At 38.6% G+C, this 23,866-nt stretch overlaps 1 protein-coding gene across 1 annotated transcript in view; it reads left to right on the top strand.

Annotated features, from left to right (window-relative positions):
• Positions 1-21,837, top strand: part of LOC134212899 (uncharacterized) — a 70,470-nt gene extending 48,633 nt beyond the window's left edge. The window contains exons 3-5 of the mRNA XM_062691204.1: positions 12,740-12,849; positions 12,991-13,137; positions 20,169-21,837. Of these exons, the coding sequence (XP_062547188.1) occupies positions 12,740-12,849; positions 12,991-13,137; positions 20,169-21,210 (1,299 nt within the window). The 3' untranslated portion in view covers positions 21,211-21,837. The remainder of the gene's footprint in view (positions 1-12,739; positions 12,850-12,990; positions 13,138-20,168) is intronic.
• Positions 21,838-23,866: the final 2,029 nt, after the last annotated feature.

Here is a 23,866-nt window from a genome sequence, read left to right as displayed (position 1 = left end):
TTTTGTTCTTCGGAACGGAACTCTTTTAGGCTTTCAATCCGAATCCTTTTGCGTTTCCGAACAAAATCCTTTTTGGATTCCCATCTTTTTGGGCTTCCAAAAGAAATCCCAGAAGTTTTCCGTTCGGAATCCCAAAAAAGACACACTTCCAGTATCCCTTGTACAGAAGCAGAAAAAGATTCTAATCAGAAGCCCAGATGGTTCCAACCGAAAGACTAAAACGACTCCATTCAAAAGTACAAAATAATTTCATTCGGAAGCCCAACAAGTTTCCATTCGGAAGTCCAACGGAATTTCATCCAGAAGCCCTAAAGAGTTCGATTCGGAAGCGCAAGCGGATTCTAAAGCCTAAAATAATTGCGTTTAGAAGCATGAAAGAATTCTATTTGGAATCCCCTGTTCAGAAGCAGAAAAGGATTCCGTTCAGAATCCACGAAGGCTCCAATCGGAATGAATTGCTTTCGAAAGTCCAAAGGGATTTTTTAGAAAGTCCAAAAGGATTCCTTTTGAAATCGCAGAAATAGTCCAACAGAATTTCAGATGTTCAAAGGAATGCCGTTTGTGAACCCAGAAGGATTATTCGGAAGTTCACGTAATAATTTAAAGCTTCCAAATGGAATTATTATAGGATTCTGAATGGAATCATTTTGAGCTTCCGAAAAAAAATCAAATAAAGATTCCGTTTGGAATCCTAAAAGGATTCTGTTCGGAATTTAAAAAATCCGTTCAAAAGACTAAAAGGTTACGCTCAAAATTCCAAAATAATTGCTATTGGAAATCTTACAGAACTCCGTATGCATTCTCAAAAGAATTTCGTTTGAAACCTCAAAATGGTTCCGTTCGAAAGTCCAACAGTACTCTGTTTCTAGAAGTCCAAAGTTTTCGAAAGCAACAAATGTCTGTAAAAGTCTGTAGTATCAATAGAAAGTCTGTATAACAACTGTAATCTGTATGATGTCTATATCCAAGACCAAATGTCTTTGTAAATACAGACACGTCTTTATGTCTGGCATCTCTGCTCGAAGTTCGACTCGCACCAATTCTCACTACGGAAGAGGTGGACTAATAAAAAAGGTGTCGACCACTCACTAGAGAATAAAATGCCTCCGAGTTCTTCTCCAGATACAACAAAAAGCTTCAGAGCCTTGTTCGCTCCAGAATAAACAAAAAAAAGGCTTGCAAGTCAAACCAAAGAAAGATGATTGCCTCCAATTCATACTGGCTGAACCTTCTAACGCCCAAGACCGCCATCAAACGTGGTATTTTGATTTTTTTTTTGTAATTTTCAATTGTGTAGATCTCGAAAAGTTTTTGATGTCGATCGATATTTTGCAATGCATGCAATAAACTTCAATGCATGTTTAAATGTGGTTCAAAGTCTATTTTTTAAAATCTACACATTTATAAAATGTATTGGAAATAGAGTAATATTTTGTTCCTCCGTGTTATTGCTTGGATACCGTCGTGCGAGGCTTCTTTTGACTACGGGGCTACTTTGGATTAAAAAAAAACGAAATAAATACAAAATTTGAAACAGAAAGTTGCCATCTAACAATACACCTGAATGGAGATAATGGGAATTTGACTGTAATTTACGTCATAATTCTTGTTTCAAAATGTCCAAAGTAGCCCCCGAATTGTCAAAAGAAGCCCCGCACGACGGTACGTACGTATCAGCATTAAATGAGAAATTTCGAATTCTAAATATGTTGAAAACCTTGTTGAAAACCCAAAAAAGATTAATAGATTCAATAAATTATTTTATTGGATGAAAAACTCGAAGAACCAAATTCTGAAACTTCAAAATGTGAAATTGATGAAATCGTGAATTAAAAATTTTTACTGCCCAAAACAAAAATTTGGGTTGCAGAGGGTTAAGAATAAACCAAAAATGCCTCGAAGTCCTTCTAGCTCCGTAAAAAGAACATAATGGGTCCGGAGTTTTACTTGTTCCGCAATAAACAAAACAAATATTTAGAATCCCTCTAACTCCTGAAAAGTCAAGTAAAATAAAAAGGAAGTGCTTTTTAGACTTCTTGTCAATATTTAAAAGCAGCAGAAAGACGTAATCCACATAAGTGCTTGTTGAAATAAAATCGTAATAAAAATAAAATTCAATTCAAAATTAAAATTGGCAACTCATTTAACACTTTCAATGTTATTTCATACCATTTCACGCTAACTACATATTGACAAGCTTGTCATTATCTCCTTCCTCATTGCTTGGTCTAAAAAATGAAGGATTGTCTCTAAATAAGTCAAACACTCAATGAAATTAAAACACAAAGAAAATCTCAAACTCATTTGTTTTGTTAGTTGGCGATAATTTCGCGAACCAAAGTAATGCCACTACAATCGTGTCTAAATTCGTCCATCAATAGACATCATCAGTGTCTGAAATTCCATTTCCGCACACTCCAATGGATGGTGAGTTCGCTGTGAGCAACTGTGTAGCAATAATAGAGCGCTTGATTATGAAGGGTGCTTTCGGGAACCCTTGATTTTAATGAGGCTTTAATTATTGTCATTACCAGGAACTGTGTGGCAAACTGGATGATGGAGCCAGCTAAGAGCGCTGCTGCCCATCTTCTAGAATAAGCAATCCGGAGCGCTAAACTCTTAATTATCCATTGTCGTCCGTTGTAGTACGTAGTCGTCGTCGTCGTCACCCGTTGACAATCGAGTATTTCCCTCCGTGCTTGACTAACAATCAGACCCACCCAGCAGTAGCGAAATTCAATTAGGTGATGCAGCTTCTTGGCGTTCGCCACAAAGCTGGCTCTCGGTCGGTTGGTCGTTCGAACCAAGGGGAGTTGTGAAACAAAAAATCAGCAGACACAATGCCATTTAGTTGCTAAGTTCAGCACACATGAGGTTTCCCAAAACGTATTATTCGCAATATGCATCCACGCGGGCACAAGTTGATGGGCAATTAGCAGACCCAATAAGCCGTGTGGCGCTGGTGGTCTTTTGCTCAGCAGGAGAGAGCGTCTTTGGCTTCCGCGCAATTTTTAAAAGATGGGAAATACCTCGACGATGAAGGGGCAGAAATGGCGCTGTGTTGCATTCTGCAACTCGTCATAATTGCGAAATATTGCTAATTAAATCCCATTGCAAGTTGTTTTTTCGTACTTAGACACAGTAAAACTTCACTAAAAAGCCATGAACTCACTTCAATGGCGAACTTTTTTTTCGCACTAGCAGTAGAACCGCAGCAAAACCAATGTGATGGGTGGATTGATCAAAGTTTTTCACATTCATAATGAAGCACTTTTTCATCATTTGAGAGCTCTGTTGCAGCCTTATCTGGAATCGTCGGAGATTTTCCCAGCGTTGCTGCTAACTCCCTCCGCGCTATGAATGAGCAAGAATTTGCGGAATTCAACGACGGGCAATGATCTGCGCTGTCGGCTGGCCCAGATACCCTACGCGGGATGTTTTACATGCCAGAAGCAACAGTGAAGGTAAACCGCCACGGCCCGTGATCGGAGAAGTGCACTGTGTCGCTTTTTTTCGTTTTCGCCAATTGAAATCGAAAGTTTTGCTTCCGGTTGTTGGAAATTCCATTCGATATGGTGAGATTAGATCTGTGATGGCGGTTGCGGCGGTGACAATTTCGACATACGATCGTGGCTGACGGACTGGTTCGATTGGAACGAGTTAGCCCGGCAATCGTCATCGTTGCAGATATAAGGCTAATAAACCTTGAACTTGAGACGATATTTGCATTAATGGATTATTGGTTGTTTTGACGGAAACTCAGTGCGATGACCAATCGAGAGGAAATGGAATTGCTATTGAACTTGTTATTGATTTTCTACAACTCGAAGAGTAACGACTTGAACTTTGTGTGCTATCTGTATTGGAGTCAACACAATCACGATCCTGTTTAAGTTCGTGATTTTGATGATCTTTAGGCTTATGCAAAATTGTAAAAATCGCCATCAAACCGCCAAGATGCCATCACACCTGAAATAAAACTTCGCCACACGGTGCATTCCGGCCCATTTCCAAGTCCATTTCTGTCCAAATTGCCTTTGAACCGCCCCACCCAACCGCGAGACGTCCTTCGTTGCTCACATCAAGCGCCACATAAAAACCTTCTACGCAATTTTCCCAGAGCTATTAGCCAGTATGCAGTCGATCCAACAGCGACAGCTTCCCATAGTTCCCCAACATCATTCTAAGCACTTGTGCACAACATCTGCAACACCAGCCCCCGTGGCAAAGTTGCCAACAAGCACAATAACTTATTTCGCTTTTAAAACCGCGGTCGCTTCGCGGTTAGACACCACGCGAAATTGTTCGAGCTTCCCACGCCTCCATCTCCTCTACCCCACCGACCGGCCGTGCTGCGGATCCAATAGGTGCGTATCATGCTCGTACCATAGCTCGACGCCGCCGCCGTTTGACCAAACAAGCATCAGCTCAGCGCCACGTTTGTTTTCTGCGGTGGGGTGTGCTTTTCATCTCTCCCGCACGCTCGGTGCGGGTGGACGACGAAGGGGCGCCTGACTGTTGAAACAATGACTCTGGGTCCGAACTTGATGAAATAAATTAAAAGCGATCGCGAGCGATTTTCTCGCGCTTTCTCCATCGCAGCCATTCAATGCAGCGCGAAGCCTGGTTGCTCAGATACGAAAGGGTCTTGAACCGTCTAGCGGCGAGCTGTTTTGCACAAAGGTATGCGCAATCACTTGTGAACTGTAAAGATTGCGCGCTTCGCGCGTTTTGCTAACAGATTGGATGCTGATAATAGACAGACGGATGGAGGGCAGTGCCCTCCTGGCGCGAATCTAAGTTATTTGTTGCAAAAATTTACCTCAGCAGTAAAACTAAGCTTCGCGTAGATTTTTCCAACTTGTGCTGTAATTAATTGCATGCGCGAACGAAAGTGAGCTCTTCCGATTGAATCATCTCCGCTGCGGTGATTGAATAATCCACGGTATTAGGCGCATTCGTCGTGGGAAGTTCCTCATTTGCGCTACTCACAATTTTGTTCATCCAAGTGCCTACAAATCAACTGCATTCAACAAACAACGCCCACCAGAAAATCTCCCAACTGCAGTACAGACGAGCTGCACCGAACAGAAACCATCGAGCCTGGCAAGACCGTGGAAAGTTTTTGCCATAAATCTCAATTTAGCCCTTTTGCGTGCCGCGACTTGCGAGATCTGCCCGACCCAAGCGGCATCTTCCCACTAATTACCGGGCCCCGCTTAGTTTACGACGACCCGCTCGGGTCTGTGCGTGCAGAGGCAGCCGCATTCCTCGAGTTTGCTCGAAATTATCTTAAATATGGGTCTCACTTTTACAGCCGACCCAGGTCGTACGTTCGTCGCCGGCAACGGCTGCCCTTGGGGAAACCGCTACTGCGTCGATATGCTTTCCTATCTACTAACTGATAGTCTCGTGCTCATGTTGACCGATGTTGGGCCCCACTATGAAAGCTCGCCCCAGAAAATACACGACCCCGGACGACGGAGCGATTTGGCTACCTGCTCGAACAAATGTTCAAAACTGTCACCTGCCGGTTTTGTTTGGGTCAGAGCAGGAATGCATTCATGTCGAAAGTGAAACGGCGTTTCGTTTTAGTGTACGCAGTCGGCTTTAGCGACAAATTGGTTATTCAAATTCATCATCATTAGTGTATAATTAAATGGTTTTGGATTAGTTTCGGCGTCTGTGAGTTCGTCCAAAATCCATGTATCAGAAAAGACCCACCCGGAAGTTGTGTTTACTGTTGGATACGAGCCGAGAGATTCATACTGGTTTTGAACTATTTGACATTTCAAGATAGAAAATACTAATTTTTTTAAAAACTCTTGTAAATCACTATTACAATCATTTACAGGACTTCATTTGAGGTCTTTGCTTCCAATTTCTCGCGAATTCACCCTAAAAACCTCCAATATTGGATTCAAAAGCCTCTACAATTGATTCATTTCAAAATTTAAGACATTCGATGTTGAGATTCAGAATTACATTCCAAAGTCCTTAAGTCTCGAGGTTTTAACATTTGACTCTCAATTTTCCGGGACCTGTGCATTCTTCGAGAGTTGACTTTTGATCTCCATGTCTTAGGAATTTGGTCCTTAAGTTTTCGGGCCTTGATCCACAAGGCAAGTTTTCGAGACTTGATCCTCAAGTCTTCGGGAATTAATCTTCAAGTCTTCGACACTTGATCCTCAAGTCTTTGGAACTTGATCCTCAAGTCTTTGGAACTTGATCCTCAAGTCTTTGGGACTTGATCCTCAAGTCTTCGGGACTTGATCCTCAAGTCTTCGGGACTTGATCCCCAAGCCTTCGGGAATTGATCCACAAAGCAAATTTTCGGGAATCGATCCTCAACTCTTTGAGAAGTGATTCTTAAGTCTTCGGGACTTGATCCTCAAGTATTTGGGACTTGATCCTCAAGTCTTTGGGACTTGATCCTCAAGTCTTTGGGACTTGATCCTCAAGTCTTTGGGACTTGATCCTCAAGTCTTTGGGACTTGATCCTCAAGTCTTTGGGACTTGATCCTCAAGTCTTTGGGACTTGATCCTCAAGTCTTTGGGACTTGATCCTCAAGTCTTTGGGACTTGATCCTCAAGTCTTCAGGACTTGATCCTCAAGTCTTCAGGACTTGATCCTCAAGTCTTCAGGACTTGATCCTCAAGTCTTCAGGACTTGATCCTCAAGTCTTCAGGACTTGATCCTCAAGTCTTCAGGACTTGATCCTCAAGTCTTCAGGACTTGATCCTCAAGTCTTCAGGACTTGATCCTCAAGTCTTCAGGACTTGATCCTCAAGTCTTCAGGACTTGATCCTCAAGTCTTCAGGACTTGATCCTCAAGTCTTCAGGACTTGATCCTCAAGTCTTCAGGACTTGATCCTCAAGTCTTCAGGACTTGATCCTCAAGTCTTCAGGACTTGATCCTCAAGTCTTCAGGACTTGATCCTCAAGTCTTCAGGACTTGATCCTCAAGTCTTCAGGACTTGATCCTCAAGTCTTCAGGACTTGATCCTCAAGTCTTCAGGACTTGATCCTCAAGTCTTCAGGACTTGATCCTCAAGTCTTCAGGACTTGATCCTCAAGTCTTCAGGACTTGATCCTCAAGTCTTCAGGACTTGATCCTCAAGTCTTCAGGACTTGATCCTCAAGTCTTCAGGACTTGATCCTCAAGTCTTCAGGACTTGATCCTCAAGTCTTCAGGACTTGATCCTCAAGTCTTCAGGACTTGATCCTCAAGTCTTCAGGACTTGATCCTCAAGTCTTCAGGACTTGATCCTCAAGTCTTCAGGACTTGATCCTCAAGTCTTCAGGACTTGATCCTCAAGTCTTCAGGACTTGATCCTCAAGTCTTCAGGACTTGATCCTCAAGTCTTCAGGACTTGATCCTCAAGTCTTCAGGACTTGATCCTCAAGTCTTCAGGACTTGATCCTCAAGTCTTCAGGACTTGATCCTCAAGTCTTCAGGACTTGATCCTCAAGTCTTCAGGACTTGATCCTCAAGTCTTCAGGACTTGATCCTCAAGTCTTCAGGACTTGATCCTCAAGTCTTCAGGACTTGATCCTCAAGTCTTCAGGACTTGATCCTCAAGTCTTCAGGACTTGATCCTCAAGTCTTCAGGACTTGATCCTCAAGTCTTCAGGACTTGATCCTCAAGTCTTCAGGACTTGATCCTCAAGTCTTCAGGACTTGATCCTCAAGTCTTCAGGACTTGATCCTCAAGTCTTCAGGACTTGATCCTCAAGTCTTCAGGACTTGATCCTCAAGTCTTCAGGACTTGATCCTCAAGTCTTCAGGACTTGATCCTCAAGTCTTCAGGACTTGATCCTCAAGTCTTCAGGACTTGATCCTCAAGTCTTCAGGACTTGATCCTCAAGTCTCCAGGACTTGATCCTCAAGTCTCCAGGACTTGATCCTCAAGTCTCCAGGACTTGATCCTCAAGTCTCCAGGACTTGATCCTCAAGTCTCCAGGACTTGATCCTCAAGTCTCCAGGACTTGATCCTCAAGTCTTCAGGACTTGATCCTCAAGTCTTCAGGACTTGATCCTCAAGTCTTCAGGACTTGATCCTCAAGTCTTCAGGACTTGATCCTCAAGTCTTCAGGACTTGATCCTCAAGTCTTCAGGACTTGATCCTCAAGTCTTCAGGACTTGATCCTCAAGTCTCCAGGACTTGATCCTCAAGTCTCCAGGACTTGATCCTGAGGCTTCGGAACTTGATATTCAAGTCTTTCAGAATTGTTTCTCAAGTCGTAATCCCTTTTTCTCAAGTATTAGGGACTTGATCGGTACATCGTCGGACTTAAGGTATTTGTTCGCCTGAAAACATTTGGTACTTCACAAGTTCTCGCTCTATGATTAATTTTTTTTTTTATGAAAGTTTATTTTATAATAGATCGATAAGTATTCGAAAATTCTATTTGCAACGTGATTAATAACCTCCAGTACTCGATAAGTCTTAAGCTGTCGCAAAAGCATCAATCTAACGAATCTCTCAATGATTTATCGCTTTTAAACTTTGTTGTTTCTAAAGCTGTGCACAAATATTATCCGAAAAACCGAGTGTGATTTATTTATATCACATGTTTTTTTTGTCCCATAATTAGCCTCTTATTGCAAATCGCATTAAAATTCAGTCAGCGAATGACGTTCATGAAGCAAAATTTGATCAACCAAAACATATTATCGTACACTGATGTGGTGCGTCTCGCAGAAACAAACCAACCCCCAGCAGCACTCTTCTCTAATCCACACTGCCGCCAAAACACAACCCCATGGGTCAAGTTTTAATTATAATTCCCATCAGGGCGCTCAGCAGCTTCCGTCATCTGTCGACATTAGTTTATTGAATTAAAAGTTGACATCATGATCGTACCCCTTCGAGCTTACAGCGCCACGGCCATATCCACCACCAATCAGATGCAGTTCGGACAAAGCCGATGTCCACCCGCGTACCCGCCAGTGTTGCCATCCGCCGTGGAATCACGTTTGCGAGAAAAACAACATTCCGCTCATGAATATGCATCAGCTGTAAATTTGGTGCCGTTCGTTCCCTTGTTCCGGGCCGGGTTAAAACGCTAATGGCGTATGGCGCTAGGCCAAACCAAAGAGTGCCTGTCCATCATCGAATCAACCTCCTGTAGGTCATCTTCATCATCGCTGCCGCTCCGTGCCGGTGGATCCATCTGCTGTGCCATTGTTGTTTCACGGTGGACAACCACCAAATAATTTGGACACGCTTTAATGGCCAAGCACACGCGCGCGCGCACGCTAGAGGTCCCACACCCCTCGGTTTAGATACAGCTTGGTAATGGCTCTGTTTGCATCCATTATTCGGTCGCCAACCAAAACCATCCACCGAAAAACATCGCAATGACAATTTGAATGGCACGCGAAACGGGCACTGACAACGGCTTCGCAGCACCATCGCCACTCGACCGGCATTAAATCCGATCCAGTCGGGCCACGTGCATAGTTTCCCTTCTTTAAAATCTTCATTTTTGTGCCATGGTGAAGGAACGAACGGTGTGGATGCGAGGGGTCTCGTCATAATCAGATTTTAAAACAAACACTACATCAGAATGGGTCCGGTCCCCATCAGTATGTTAAGTTGCTTCAATCCTTCTTCTCGGGTCGTAAAATTTCTCTGGAAACACAAGAGGAAGTAATGAAAATGAATCGTCCTTCCGGTGTTGGTGAGGTTGGTTGGTGAGCAGCAGTGCCACGTGCAGTATGAACACGGAATGTGCGTTCCAGAGGGACCATTAAAAGGGGGGTCACACTACAGTGGTTTTTTGGTGTTTTGATTTTTATTTCTAAAAAATTACACCTTCATTTTCAAAATCCATAGTCAACTAAATCAATTTGAAAGTTTCGAAAAGATTTTTGTACGATATTCAAACCAAAATGGAACCATTCAAGCTACATCTGTTCCCAGATGCATCACAAAAGTGCATTCACAAGCGGCGATACTGTTGGTGGGTGGCGGCGGAAATATGAGCCGGGGTTTCAGAAATTAAAACGCTATTCTAGGTTCGTGCCGCACTACATCTGCCGGAGCTCTCCAGTAGCTAAGAAGTGAATGAATGCTACCATATTTGGATCTGCGCGCGAGTGTGTTTGCCCCCGCTGAAAATGATTATGACGATTGTGTTGATGAGTTCTATCCATCTCCGCAGGAACACGTGCTTCACGAGGTTCGGCGGCAATGGCGAACATGTGGCCGGATGTCGGGAAGAGGTGGAACTACATACCTACCTACACTGCATCGTACCTACAATGAAGCGAGTGCATTAGAAGGGGAAAAGCAGAATAGCGTATTCTGCAGAGGCTTCACGGCTTGGTGCGTTCTTAGTGGAAGTGATTTTCCGATTGAGCTGCTAGATGAAAATAGTTATGGAGTGGAGGGTCTGCTTTCGAAAATATTATGATTATCAATTGATGAATGGAAATCGCGTTCAGCTAAGCTGCACAGAACGTTGAACCCGGAATAGGGAGGTTAAAGCACAGTTATTTTCAAAAATCCAAATCCTAATAACCATGACAATGCACAAAAGGTTCAGAACTAGACATTTCTTTAGCTTCTGATGAAATGTGAAACATTTAAATATTTAAAACTATTAAAAAGACTTCATCAGATTTAAATTCAAAAACTTTCATTTGGTAAATTTTATTTTCATGACATGATTCGCAATGACAATTATTATTGTTTAATTATTCATGAAATTCTTTAATGATTTTAATCAACGATCTCGTAAAAATTTTCAATTCGATTCGACTTGACAGGCAAAAGTTCATTATTTTGATTCTTTCCAAAGAAGAACCGTTTAATTGTTGAATTTTGAATTAGAATGTTGTTTATTTTACGAGTTTCAAATTAGACTTTTGAAGCCGCCTCTCAAACCCTGCGCACATCTGCTCGTAGCTCACGCCGCCGCCGCGACAAAGCCGACCTACTGTGAAGCAACAACCACGAGACCCTCAAACAAACGACCAAGCCGGCAGTGAAACTCAATCCTTCCGGTTGGTTGCTTCCAGAGAGCTGAGTCAAACTGCGCTGCTGCCAAGGCACGGCGCGGGCGGCAAACCAAAAACTCAACACTTGCACCATCCGATCCCAACACGAATCGCCACCGCCACCAACCTTATGAACATGCCGCCTGGAAAACAGCATTTTGGATATTCTATACTTTCAAAACCCGCTCCGAATCCACCAAAGGAGAACAGCATTTGCATACCGTCGCGCCTCGCCACTTCTCGCAACCGCACAGCAGCGGACGCACAAAGAACCACACCGCCCGCGCCAACTGGCCACAGAACTGGACAACTCACAGCTGCCGCGACCGACGACCGACCGGTGCGGCATAGAACAATGCTCGGAAACCGCGTGTCGGTCGGTCGGTCTGCCTGCCCGTCTGCGGAGAACTCGCAAAGCGCGCATAAACCGCAAATGCAGCTTCGCTTTCCACTTGGCTGAAGCTGCGGACGACAACGCAACGTAACGCTGCCAAATGCTCGGCGCAGAGTGTCCGTCCGGCCGGGTGTGATCCGATTTCGCCGCGCCTCTGACCCAATCAGCGGTCGTGCGTGTCGATGGTGGACCGCAATCAATTGCGCAATACAATATGGGAATTCAATCGAATGATTTTTGCGACGCACACAAAAGCGTAACGAACGGGAAGGAGAGGGTCTCTAACCCGGAGGATGGAATGTAACGCAGTCCTGAATCAACATTACACAATGCTACTGGCGGGTGGCGGTGCGTTTCCGAGATGTGAAGATGGGTATCCTGGTTTACGGTGAGTAAACAGAGTGTCAATTCCAAGAAGTCGCATTTCACTTCCTTCATTCGCGAAATAGGGAAAAAAAAGGACTCCGGATGGATATGGCCGGCGACCAATTCCGGGAAGTGGTGTTGATTTATTTTTCTTCATTACTCGTCCGTTTCATCACGAGAAAGAAAACTGACCGACTCGAGCGTTGTCTGGGTCTATGAAATGCGTTTGGATTCTCGGCTTTGGGTTTCGAATCCGGTCGGATGGTACCTTGAACGATGTTGTGTTTGTTTATACACGGAGCAGAGGGTGGAAAAAATCCAAAGGAGACTCCATCATGCAACACTTTTCGCAATGCGGAAAAATTGTAAGCCGATGCGGGGCAGATGTTCTCCGAGAAGATCCGCTTGCAGTCGCCGAACGGGGGAGGAAGTACGCTGCCGTTATTTTCGTCGAGACCGTCGACAGGATGGCTGAAGTATGATCCGGGTAGATGAGACACATTCATCAGCCAGCCAGATGGTTCACAGCCAGTGAGGTGCTTGCTTTTCTGCTTGAGTTAAAAGATTGGAAAGAGTTTTTAATTTCGAAGATTGGAAGACAAAATCATTCCAACTGATACTTTTGAATATTAATTTTCATTACCTTGAGTCAAACACGTGTGACGGCTATAAATTAATAAATCCGTGCAAGTTTTACGCAAATAGCTCTTAATATTCTAGCCACAAGCCCCATCGTTTAGGAGATAAGCCCTCGTTCGTCCAAATTCCTAGAGCAATAAAACAACCGGTCAGTCACTAGCAGCAGGTGCAAGTTTCCATGAGGGCATCTAAATTAAAACTCCTTGTGGATTAGACCCCATCCTAGCGAACGTGCAACTGATTGCTCTTTCTTGCCCCTCCTCAGCAACCAGAAACTGTAATAACTTGAAAATTAATCTCCTACTTTCCGTCTCTCCACCTCTGCTTTCAGACCACCATCAAAATCTACACAGCGTGCCTCCGCCAGGACATCGAGTACAAAACGCTCGGCATTTCGTACGACGCCACCAGCAAAAGCGTCGTTCAGCAGCTGCTCCGACGGTAAGCCTCACAACGACGTAATTTAATCGTAATCTGGAATCTACTTGAATCCGTTCCACCAACCTACACCTCCCATTACACCATGTTCCCGAAATAGAAGGAAAAAAAATGACGCATCCGTTCCGCTCTTTTCTTCCCCAGATGCAAAATGCGACATCGTGATCCACGGCTGTTCTACCTGACGATGGAGGTGACCGTACGGAGGCCCGGCGTTAAATCACTGCTGGAGCTGGATGATGAAGCGAGGCCGGCCCTGCTGCAGGCTTGCCACCCGAAGGGCGACTCCAGGTGAGAGTTGTTCTCTTATTTTTCCGTGGAATTGCTTGGAGTCGTTTTTCTGGTCGTGAAGTGGCGCACTTTGCTGCGACCCGTGTTCTGCCTTTTAAAGATTGGTGGAAAATTTATTTTTGGAAATATAAGTCAGAATCATTGAAGGATGAAAATAAAATTTCAAATGATTCGTGGCCAAAGCTTTAATAAGAAAAATACTGACATAATAATAGGCCATTCGAATGCTTGCTATAATATTGAAAAGTAGACATGGTGAGCTCGTTCCATTTTATTTCGAATACATTTTATAATCTTTAAAGATACGGATGTGCAAATTCTAATTTCCAAACTCAACTTCTTTGTATTTTCATTTCCTCTTATTTTCCAATCCTCAATTCCCAGTCCCTCATTTTGTTCAATTTTAAATTTAAATTTTTTACATTCCAAATCAAATTTAAGTTTTCTACATTTCTATAAACTTTTATTTTGAAATTTATCAATTATCGATTCTTTAGTTTCACATTTATTCGTGTCTAATTCGAAGAATTAGATAAAAGAATCTGAAACTAAATTTGAAATGATTTGTGGGCAACGACAAAATAAGAATTATGCAGGATAAGCATATCAAATGCTTACTATCATATTGAAAGGTAGATATGGTGAGCTTGTTCCATTTTAAATTGAATATATTTTAAAGCTTTTTCAACCTATGAAAGTGCCTTTCATTGTAAAAATTTCATTTTGCAAATTTTGTTTTACTTAATTTACATTTCCCCAATTTTCTATTCCTGAAATCTCAGTTCCTCAATTCCCAAGTTTTTTTAATTCAATGGTTTTCAATTCTTCACTTCATAAAAGTTCAAAATATTTTCTCTATTCCAATCAAATTTTAATTTACAATTGTTAAATCTTATATTCTCCATTTTTACAATCCTTAATTTCGAATTTTTAATCATTAAATCTCATTACCTAAATTTTCATTTCCCTATTTTCAAGAATTTATTTTCCTTTTGTTCTATTTTGTGTTCCTCAATTCCTAAACTTATCGAATTAAAAAAAATACCATTTTTGAAATATCAATTAATTATTTCTCAATTTTCAAAGTATAAATTTTAATCCGACCAGCTTTTAATCACTTCTTAACTCATAAATTCTTATTTCCTCTGTTACTATTTTTTTTATTTTTAAACCCTAAATTTTAATTTTCTTAATTTTAAATTACTCAACTCTTTGGATTTTTCTCAAATATTATTTTTCATTTTCTAATTTTTTTTTTCTTCTTCTTCTTCTTCTTATTGGCATGACATCCCCACACTGGGACAGGGCCGCCTCGCAGTTTAGTGTTCATTCAGCCCTTCCACAGTTATTAACTGCGAGGTTTCTAAGCCAATTACCATTTTTGCATTCGTATATCATGAGGCTAGCACGATGATACTTTTATGCCCAGGGAAGTCGATACAATTCCAATCCGAAAATTAGCTAGACCGGCACCGGGAATCGAACCCAGCTACCCTCAGCATGGTCTTGCTTTGTAGCCGCGCGTCTTACCGCACTTTTTTTTCTTACTTTTTTTACTTTTCCAAAAATTTCATTTCTGTTACTTCGCAAGTTTTATTCACATTCAATATTTTAGTACCTTATTCCAAATTCAACCATTTCCAATCTCCAAATTTTCATTTGCTTTATTTCCAATTCTACAGCTTTGAATTCCACGAATAATTATCTGGTTAGTTTTCTATTCCTGAAATCTGAATATCAGTACATTAATTTCTATTTGCAACTCTGCAACATTCAGTTCCTTTCTTCCAATTCCTTAACTGTTTCTCAATTGTCTTTTATTTAATTTTCAAGTAATAAATTCAAATAATAAATTATAAATGTCGTGATGCCCAATAACTTTATTTTCAATCCACCAAATTGATTTCCCTTAATTTTTGTTTGTCGATTTTTGATACGGTTGGATTTCCGTTTCTCATTTCTCAATTCCTTAATTCATCATTTTCAGTTATTTAATTTGCAATTTGTCTTTTTTATTGGTTTCATCTTTTATAATTTTTTAATATTTTGTTTCTGATACAGCAATTTTTGTTTTTTATTTCTGAAATTTTTTTTTTGGGCAAGGCTGTCTGGTCGAAAGACATCCGAAAGACATGAAGGCCACGAATCCAAAAGTTGTTAGGGCGAATGTGGCACTTGGCCGAACAAACCATTAGGCCGAAACCTATCTGGTTGAAAGTCATTTGGTGGAAAAAGGATATTTGACCGGAAATGTCTTTTGGTCTAAATGGTGATTTGGCAGAAAGGGCCTTTGGCCGAAATTTTTGTTTCGCGAACAAAAGTCAATGTAAAAAGTGTAAAAAGTGATTAATGATAATTGAGAAGTGAGAAAAAGTTAGAAATTAGAAGTGAGAAATAAAAAAATAAAAAGTCACTTACCACTTTTCATTCTTCATTTTTTATATCTTTCTTCTTACCGTGAAAGATGAGAAGCGCTCAGTGAGAAGTGACTTTTTCCACTTTTTATTTCTTATGAGAAGCGAGAGGTTGGATCTCACTTATCATATCTCATTTCTCACTTGTTATTTCTCGTTTTTTGCTTTTCTTTTTTCATTTCTAATAGTGTGAAGTGAGAAGTGAAAAGTGAGAAATGAAAGAATTATCTCACTTCTTACTTTCCAATTCTCACTCTTTATTTCTTACTTCTTTCTTCTCACCGTGAAAAGTGAAACGTTTCACTTCTCATAAAAAGGGATAGGTGAGATATTCCACATTTCTCACTTCTAAATTTTTACTTCTGACAGTGAGAAGTAACAAAATTTTTTTTGTTTTTTTTAATTCTTTATTAAAATCAGAAGTCACAAATGACAAATTAGAAGTAAGAAGTGAAACATCTCACTTCTTACTTCTCAAATCTTACTCTTCATTTCCCACTTCCTACTTCTCACCGTGAAAAGCAAGAAGTATGAAGTGAGAAGTGAGAAATTAGGAGTGAGAAGTGAGACGTTTCACTTTTCACTTTTTATGAGATGGTATAGATGAGATATCTCTCTTCTTATTTCTCACGTGTTACTTCTCATTTCTCACTTGAATTTTAACTTCTAACAGTGATAAGCTACAAGTAAAAAATGAGAAGCAAAAAGTAGGACGTCTTACTTCGTAAATCATTCTTCTCACTCCTTATTTTTCACTTCTGATTTCTCCCTGTGAAATATAAAAAGTGCGAAGTGAGAAGTTAAGCATCTCACATTTCACTGCTCATAATACGTGAATTGTGAGATATCTTACTTCACATTTCTCACTTCTCAATTGTTTCCCCTCTTTTCTCCCATCACATTTTTTTACTTCTGACAGTGATAAGTAACAAGTGAGAAAAAGTAGAAATAATTGGATCGTCTCACTACTCACTTCTTATTTCTTGCATCTTACTCTTTATTTTTCACTGCGTATTTCTTCTGTGAAGAATGAAAAGTGCTAAGTGAGAAAGGGAAAATAAGAAGTGTAATGTGAAGAGTGAAAAGCGGGAAGTGTGACGTTCCACATCTCACATCTCATTTAGAACTTATGAGATGTTCGCATCTCTCTTCACATCGTACTTCTCTGCTTCACATTTCTCACTTTTTGTTTTTCATTAAAAATAAGAAGAAAATTATAAGAAATTAGAAGTAAGACGTCCCAATTCTCACTTCTCATTTCTTATCTCTCATTATTCACAGTGGAAAATGTGAAATGAGAAGTGAGACGTCTTATTTCCCACTAGTATCACTTTCGTTCGTATTTATCTTTCGGCAGTATGTCTCTTTCTGATAAATTATTTTAATTCCAATCATCAACTCTCAGTTTTTAGCTTCGAATACCTTATGGATTGTCAGTTACTATTTCCTCAATTTTTTTTATTTTCAATTCTAAATTTCTTATTTTTATTTACCCAAATTGCTTTTTTGCATTCCTATATTTCCAATCTAAAATTCTTAAATATTTAAAATATGAATTTATTTATTCAGTTTTATCTCCCTTCTTGACTGACTGTTCAATTCTTATTACCTCTATTTTAAATTTTATTTCCTGGATTTTTTTCGCTTTATTTATTTATTTTTTGTTCATTTTTCAATTCTTGGGTTCAAAATTTCTCTACTTTCATTAATAAATCACTCAGTTCTTACCTGCAAGGCTTTCAAATCCTAAATATTTAGTTCCATCAATATTCGTTTCTTAGTTTGAAGTTTTTCACTTCTTGGTTTCCCATTTTTCTTTCTTTATTTATTTTTCTAATTTCTAATTCTCAATTTCAATTCCCAATATTCTAATGTCATAAATTTTCAACCACTTCTCAATTTTTGATTGATTTTTAGTTCCCTTTAGTTCCTTTAGTTCCCTTCCTTGATATCATTTCCAATTTTTTTTGGTTCAGTTAGTGTCAATTCATCGATTTCGGTTCAGCAATTCATCAAACTCTTTATTTGTCAGTTTTAAATTTCTTACTTTCTATTTTAAGCTATTTTTAATTATAATTTATTATTTTGAATATAATTTAATCATAATTTTGAATCCCTAATTTTTATCTCATCGATTCATAGGTTCTTCATTTCCTCCAAATTCAATATTTTTATTTTCTATTTTTTTAAGTGGAATTGAAAAAAAAATCAATTCTTTAATTACTTTTTTTTATTACTTTTTCTAATCCGTCAATTAGGCCGATACAAATATTTTAAAACAGTTATGTCTCCTCCCCTTCGTATAAGTTTCACAAAATAACATTTCGAGGGGCAGAAAAAAATCGGGTATTTTTGAGGATTTTCAAAACATTTTTCAACAAATCCCAGGAGTTCTTTAATGTTTTTCGTTTTAATATTTATTTTTCATTACCCCTCCTCGACTTTTCGAAGACCAGAATAACATAATTTTTATAAAAATAATCGCAACGGCCTTATTTTTCCTCAAAATTTAAATCATTCGATTTTCAATTCTTAAATTAATGTGAATATGGATGGATGTCAGTTTAATTCCTCCACTCACTTTTTGTTAATATTCGATTTTTTTTATCCCATATTCATCGATTTTTGATGTGGTTGGTTTTCAATTTCTAGTCCTCATTTTTCTTAGATATCAGTTGACCAATTATTGTATTTTTTTTTCATTTCTCTTCTCGAATCAATATTTCCATGATGACAAAACAAATAATTTCTTGGTTTTTCGATTTGTACTTCCTGAACTCTTATTTATGTACATCTTTGTTTTCAATTTATCATTTCATCATTTAAGCTGTTGACTTTCTAGTTTCTTAATTTTTTATCCATCTGCAATAAAGTTTGGAATCCTCTATTTCCAATCCCTCTGGTTTCAGTTGCATTTTTTCAGAATTCCTTTAATTAAAATTTCACACTTGGTGTTCCCAGTTTTTTAATTTCAGTTCATCAATGTTTAGATGCCATAATTTTCAATGTTATTATTTCATATTTTTAAAGAAAGTTGTGCAATTTTTTTTGTCCCAATATTAAAATTCCTTATGTCTCTATTCTCAATTCTTTGTACTTTGTAGCATTTTAATAAATCATTAATTTTGAATTGTTCATTTCATTCATTTCATTTATTTAGTTAACATTTTGAATTGTATGATTTTCAAATACTTGTTGATTGTTCATTCTTCAGTTTTAAATGTCTGTATTTCTAGTTCATCAATTTAATTTTTATCAACTTTCATCTGCTCATTTTTCAACTCTTCAATTTACAATCTCTTAGTTGGTTTAGTTTATTTTTTATTTCCATATTTTAAATATCTCAAATTTCATTACTTGATAGGCTACAGTTCCTCGATAGACTAAAATAAATACTCCCCTTAAACAATTAGAAAATTCCCATAAGAAAATAGAAAATTGCCAATAAAGAAATCAGGGTATGAGCAATAAATAAATATAAAATTTCCACAAATAAAACAAAATTTCTTCCACAAAACAAAAATAAATAAGCACTTTTAAAAGCAAAAAATTGCAATTATAAAAAAATTTTCCATAAAAAAATCAAAATGTTCCACAAAAAAAAAATACAAAATTTCCATAAATAAATATTTTCCACAAAATAAATATATTTTTTTCCATAACAAAATAAAAATTTTCCACGAAATGATCAATAAAAAGCAATAAAAAAAATTAGAAAATTTCCATAAAGAAATATAAAAAAGCAATCAAACTGTACTTTTTTTCCATAGATGACCCCTTCTTTAAAAGCGTTTAATATTCATGTAAAATTTCATCAGCTTTATTGCTTTCTTGTATTTTTTTATGGAAATTTTCTTATTTATTTATTGCTCTTTATTGATTATTTTATGGAAAATTTTTATTTTTTATGGAAAAAATATATTTATTTTGTGGAAAGTTTTGTAATTGTTCATTGCTAATATTGATTTATTTATGGAAATTTTGTATTTTTTCAATGGAACATTTTGATTTCTTTTATGGAAAATTCTTCTTTTATAATTGCTATTTTTGCTTTTAAAAGTGCTTATTTATTTTTGTTTTGTGGAAAATTCTTAATAGTTTATGGAAATTTTGTTTTATTTGTGGAAATTTTATAATTATTTATTGCTCATACCCTGATTTTTTTATTGGCAATTTCCTAATTGTTTATGGAAAATTTCTAATCTTAAATGGAAATTTTATTTAGCTGCCTCCTCGATATGCCTTCGCAGAATGAAGTATCCTCCTCCACTGTACTCGATCCTAAGCTCTGAAGGCTTAGCGCTTTCAAATACTCTTTAAATGCAAAACGCAGTCGTGTACTCGGCTTTTTCCGGGTTATCTACTGAATATTATCTTCACTTGAAGCTCTTCCTGCATACGAACAACGTCTGCAGCCCACCGTAGTCTGACAACCGATTATCATTTGGTTATTCCACACAGAGCCAATTGCAATTTAAATTCTATAATTTCGATACCTTTAATTGTTCACGCAATTCATGACAAGAAAACGACGTTTTATTTCTAGTATGCAATCCGTTACAACAACCCATAAGCCCATTCCGATCTTTATTTTTTCCAATCTTCTCCATTTTCCAGATTTTGCCTCCAGCAAAAACCTGGCGGTCTCATCCGGGTGCACACATCGGCCCTGCAGCCCAACTCCCAGTACAAATCGCTTCTCATCTCCGAGGAAACCACCTCGGACGAGCTGCTCGCCCTGCTCCTCTCCTGCTACAACTCCATCGAACCGGTCGAACAGTTCAGCCTGTACGAAGTCTGCCCCGGCCAGGAATACCAACGGAAACTCCACCCGGACGACCTGCCCCTAAAAACGCAACTCCAGCGGCAACAGCGCAACGAAATCATGCACTTTCTGGTGCGCCGAAATCCAAACTACCCCCGACGGCGCCAAATGTTGGCACCCATCTCCGAAGTGAAACACTTCATCATCGGTCCCGGCTCGTTAACGCACCACCGACTCTCGCTGCACTCGTCGACCTTCCCGCTCAGTGCCGTAACCACACCGACCAATACGCTCATTTCGGACATCGTCGATGGCGTTTCCTCGCTAAACAGCCTCAACGAACCCAAGAGCATGGCCCTGCGGGAATCATGTCTATCTTCCTCCTCGTCGTCCTCATCCTCATCCTCTTCGTCGTCATGCTCGAGTTCAAGCAGTTCGAGCAGCTCTAGCAGCCGATCCAGCGAAGACGACAACAACAACGACGACCGGAGATGTTGCCTGCAGTGCAAATCAAACGTCGATCAGTCGGACTGTGAACAGTGCCAACGAGAAAGACCGCTGGACACGGTGGACGGTCCTGCGGTTAAAGCTCGCAACGCGGACCGATGCCTACAAGCACCACCTCGCCCCTCCAAAGCATCGCTTCTACCTTCCTCCCTTCTAATGGCTCCATCGGCACCTTCCTACAACCCGGTTTACAACATCCGAGAAATCCGGACCGTGTGCAACTCGTTTTCCTCGCTCGGAATCGACAAAAAACTGGTCGACATCGAAAGGATCGACAACCGGACGAGCAGTGCCAGCATAACGGGCAACGTGACGAGGAGCACCGTCGTGAAGGAAGCCGTCAACACCGACCCCGTGAAGGGCGTGGGCAATTTCATCTACATCTGAGCGCGGCGGCGTGCGTTGGGACTCCGAAACGAATCGAAAACAACGACGACACCGATAGGTGGCTATTATCCGTGAAAAAATGGATAAAGTTCTCCCGCGCGAAAGTGAAATCGAGATGGCACCGAAGACGCGAACTTTTGCGATTACAATTTTGTTTCGTCCACTAGTCACAGTTATTAATGTTATTAAATTGATTTTATTTGATGTTTTTTCCTTTCGCTGCTTTTCATGTATAGAGATAGATAAGAAAGTGGAAGTTAATGAAAAGGAATTTCGTGTAGCAATATATTTTTATGCGCTATAAACCCTCAAGGGTACAACAGGTTTCGGTGTGAGTGTTGTTCAAAAGGATTCAGAAAAAAAGACTTCTAAACTTTGAATAACCAATACAAGGTGATGAAGAAGGTAATAACTCAAATTTTGATGAAGTTTTTCTTAGACATGGAAATCATTCACCTGTATTGGATATTCAAACGAACTCCCACCGATAAGGAAAACCTGTCAACACATCAAAACTAATCCAAAAATGAGCATCCCAAGTGTATAATAAAAGGAACAAAGCAAGTAATTGAAGCCAAAAAATGAATCAGCAAACTCCTCAGCCAACCGACAAAGAAGATGTTATTTTCATTTCCATTTAAATTGAATGTATTTTAGAACCTTTTCAACCTATGAAAGTGCCTTCCATTGCGGAAACTGCAATTTACAAATTCTGTTTTTTAATTTGCATTTCCTCAATTCTCTTTTCCTGAAATTTTGGTTCCTCAATTCCCAGATTTTAATTCAAGAATTTTCAATTCTAATTACAAATCAAATTATTTACTCTATTCCAATCATCTTTTGATTTTCAACTGTTATATCTTCTCTCAGTTTTCACAATCCTTCATTTCGATTTTTAATTATTAAATCTCATTACCTAAATTTTCATTTCCTATTTTCAAGAATTTATTTTACTTTTGTTCTATTTTGATTCCTCATTTCCTAAATTTATCGAATTTAAAAAAATACCATTTTGAAATATCAATTAATTATTTCTCAATTCTCAAAGCATAAATTTCAATCCGACCAGCTTTTAATCACTTCTTAACTCATAAATTCTTATTTCCTCTGTTACTAATTTTTGATTTTCAAACCCTAAATTTTAATTTTCAATTTTAAATTACTCAACTCTTTGGATTTAATTTTTTCAAATATTATTTTTCATTTTCTATTTTTTTCTACTTCTAAAATTTAATTTCTTTAACTTCCTTAAGTTTTATTCGCATTCAATATTTGGTACCTTATTTCAAATTCACCATTTCCAATCTCAAATTTTCATTTGCTTTATTTCCAATTATACAGCTTTAGATTCCACGAATAATTGTCTGGTTATTTTCTATTCCTGAAATCTGAATATCAGTACATTAATTTCTATTTGCAACTCTGCAACATTCAGTTCCTTTCTTCCAATTCCTTAACTGTTTCTCAATTTTCTTTTATTCAATTTTCAAGTTTTTAATATAAATGCCGTAATGTCCAATATCTTTATTTTCAATCTATCAAATTGCTTTCCTTAATTTTTTATTTTCAATATTTATATGGTTGATTTTCCATTTCTCTTTCTTAATTCCTTAATTCATCATTTCAGTTTTCAATTTTCATTTTGCCTTTTATTGATCTTGTCTTCTATTTTAAATCATTTTGTTTTTCTGATTCACAATTTTGTTTTTTATTTTTGAAAATTCCTTTTTTTGCCAGGGCTGTTTGGTCGAAAGACATGGAAGGCCACTAGGCAAAAACATCTGATCGAAAGTCATATGGTGGAAAAAGGATTTTGACCGGAAATATCTTTTGGTCGAAATGGTGGTTTGCAGAAAGGGCCTTTGGCCGAAAATATTGTTCGCGAACAAAAGTCAATGTAAAAAGTGTAAAAGTGATTAATGATAATTGAGAAGTGAGAAAAGTTAGAAATTAGAAGTGAGAATAAAAAATAAAAGTCACTTCCACTTTTCATTCTTCATTTTTATATCTTTCTTCTTACCGTGAAAGATGAGAAGCGCTCAGTGAAGTGACTTTTCCACTTTATTTCTTATGAGAAGCGAGAGGTTGGATCTCACTTATCATATCTCATTTCTCTCTTGTTACTTCTCGTTTTTGCTTTTCTTTTCATTTCTAATAGTGTGAAGTGAAGTGAAAAGTGAAATGAAAGTATCTCACTTCTTACTTTCCAATTCTCACTCTTTATTTCTTACTTCTTCTTCTCCAGTGAAAGTGAAACGTTTCACTTCTCATAAAAGGATAGGTGAGATATTCACATTTCTCACTTCTAAATTTTACTTCTGACAGTGAGAAGTAACAAAATTTTTGTTTTTTAATTCTTTATTAAAATCAAGTCACAAATGACAAATTAAGAAGTAAGTGAAACATCTCACTTCTTACTTCTCAAATCTTACTCTTCATTTCCCACTTCCTACTTCTCACCGTGAAAAGCAAGAAGTAGAGTGAGAAGTGAAATAGGAGTGAGAAGTGAGACGTTTCACTTCTCACTTTTTATGAGATGGTATAGATGAGATATCTCTCTTCTTATTTCTCGTGTTACTTCTCATTTCTCACTTGAATTTTAACTTCTAACAGTGATAAGCTACAAATAAAATGAAGCAAAAGTAGGACGTCTTAC

The sequence above is a fragment of the Armigeres subalbatus genome, chromosome 2, assembly GCF_024139115.2.
Source record: "Armigeres subalbatus isolate Guangzhou_Male chromosome 2, GZ_Asu_2, whole genome shotgun sequence".
In the NCBI taxonomy this organism is placed as follows: domain Eukaryota; kingdom Metazoa; phylum Arthropoda; class Insecta; order Diptera; family Culicidae; genus Armigeres; species Armigeres subalbatus.
The sequence above is the reverse complement of the archived record's forward strand: the minus strand, read 5'-3'. Positions and strand labels throughout refer to the sequence as shown.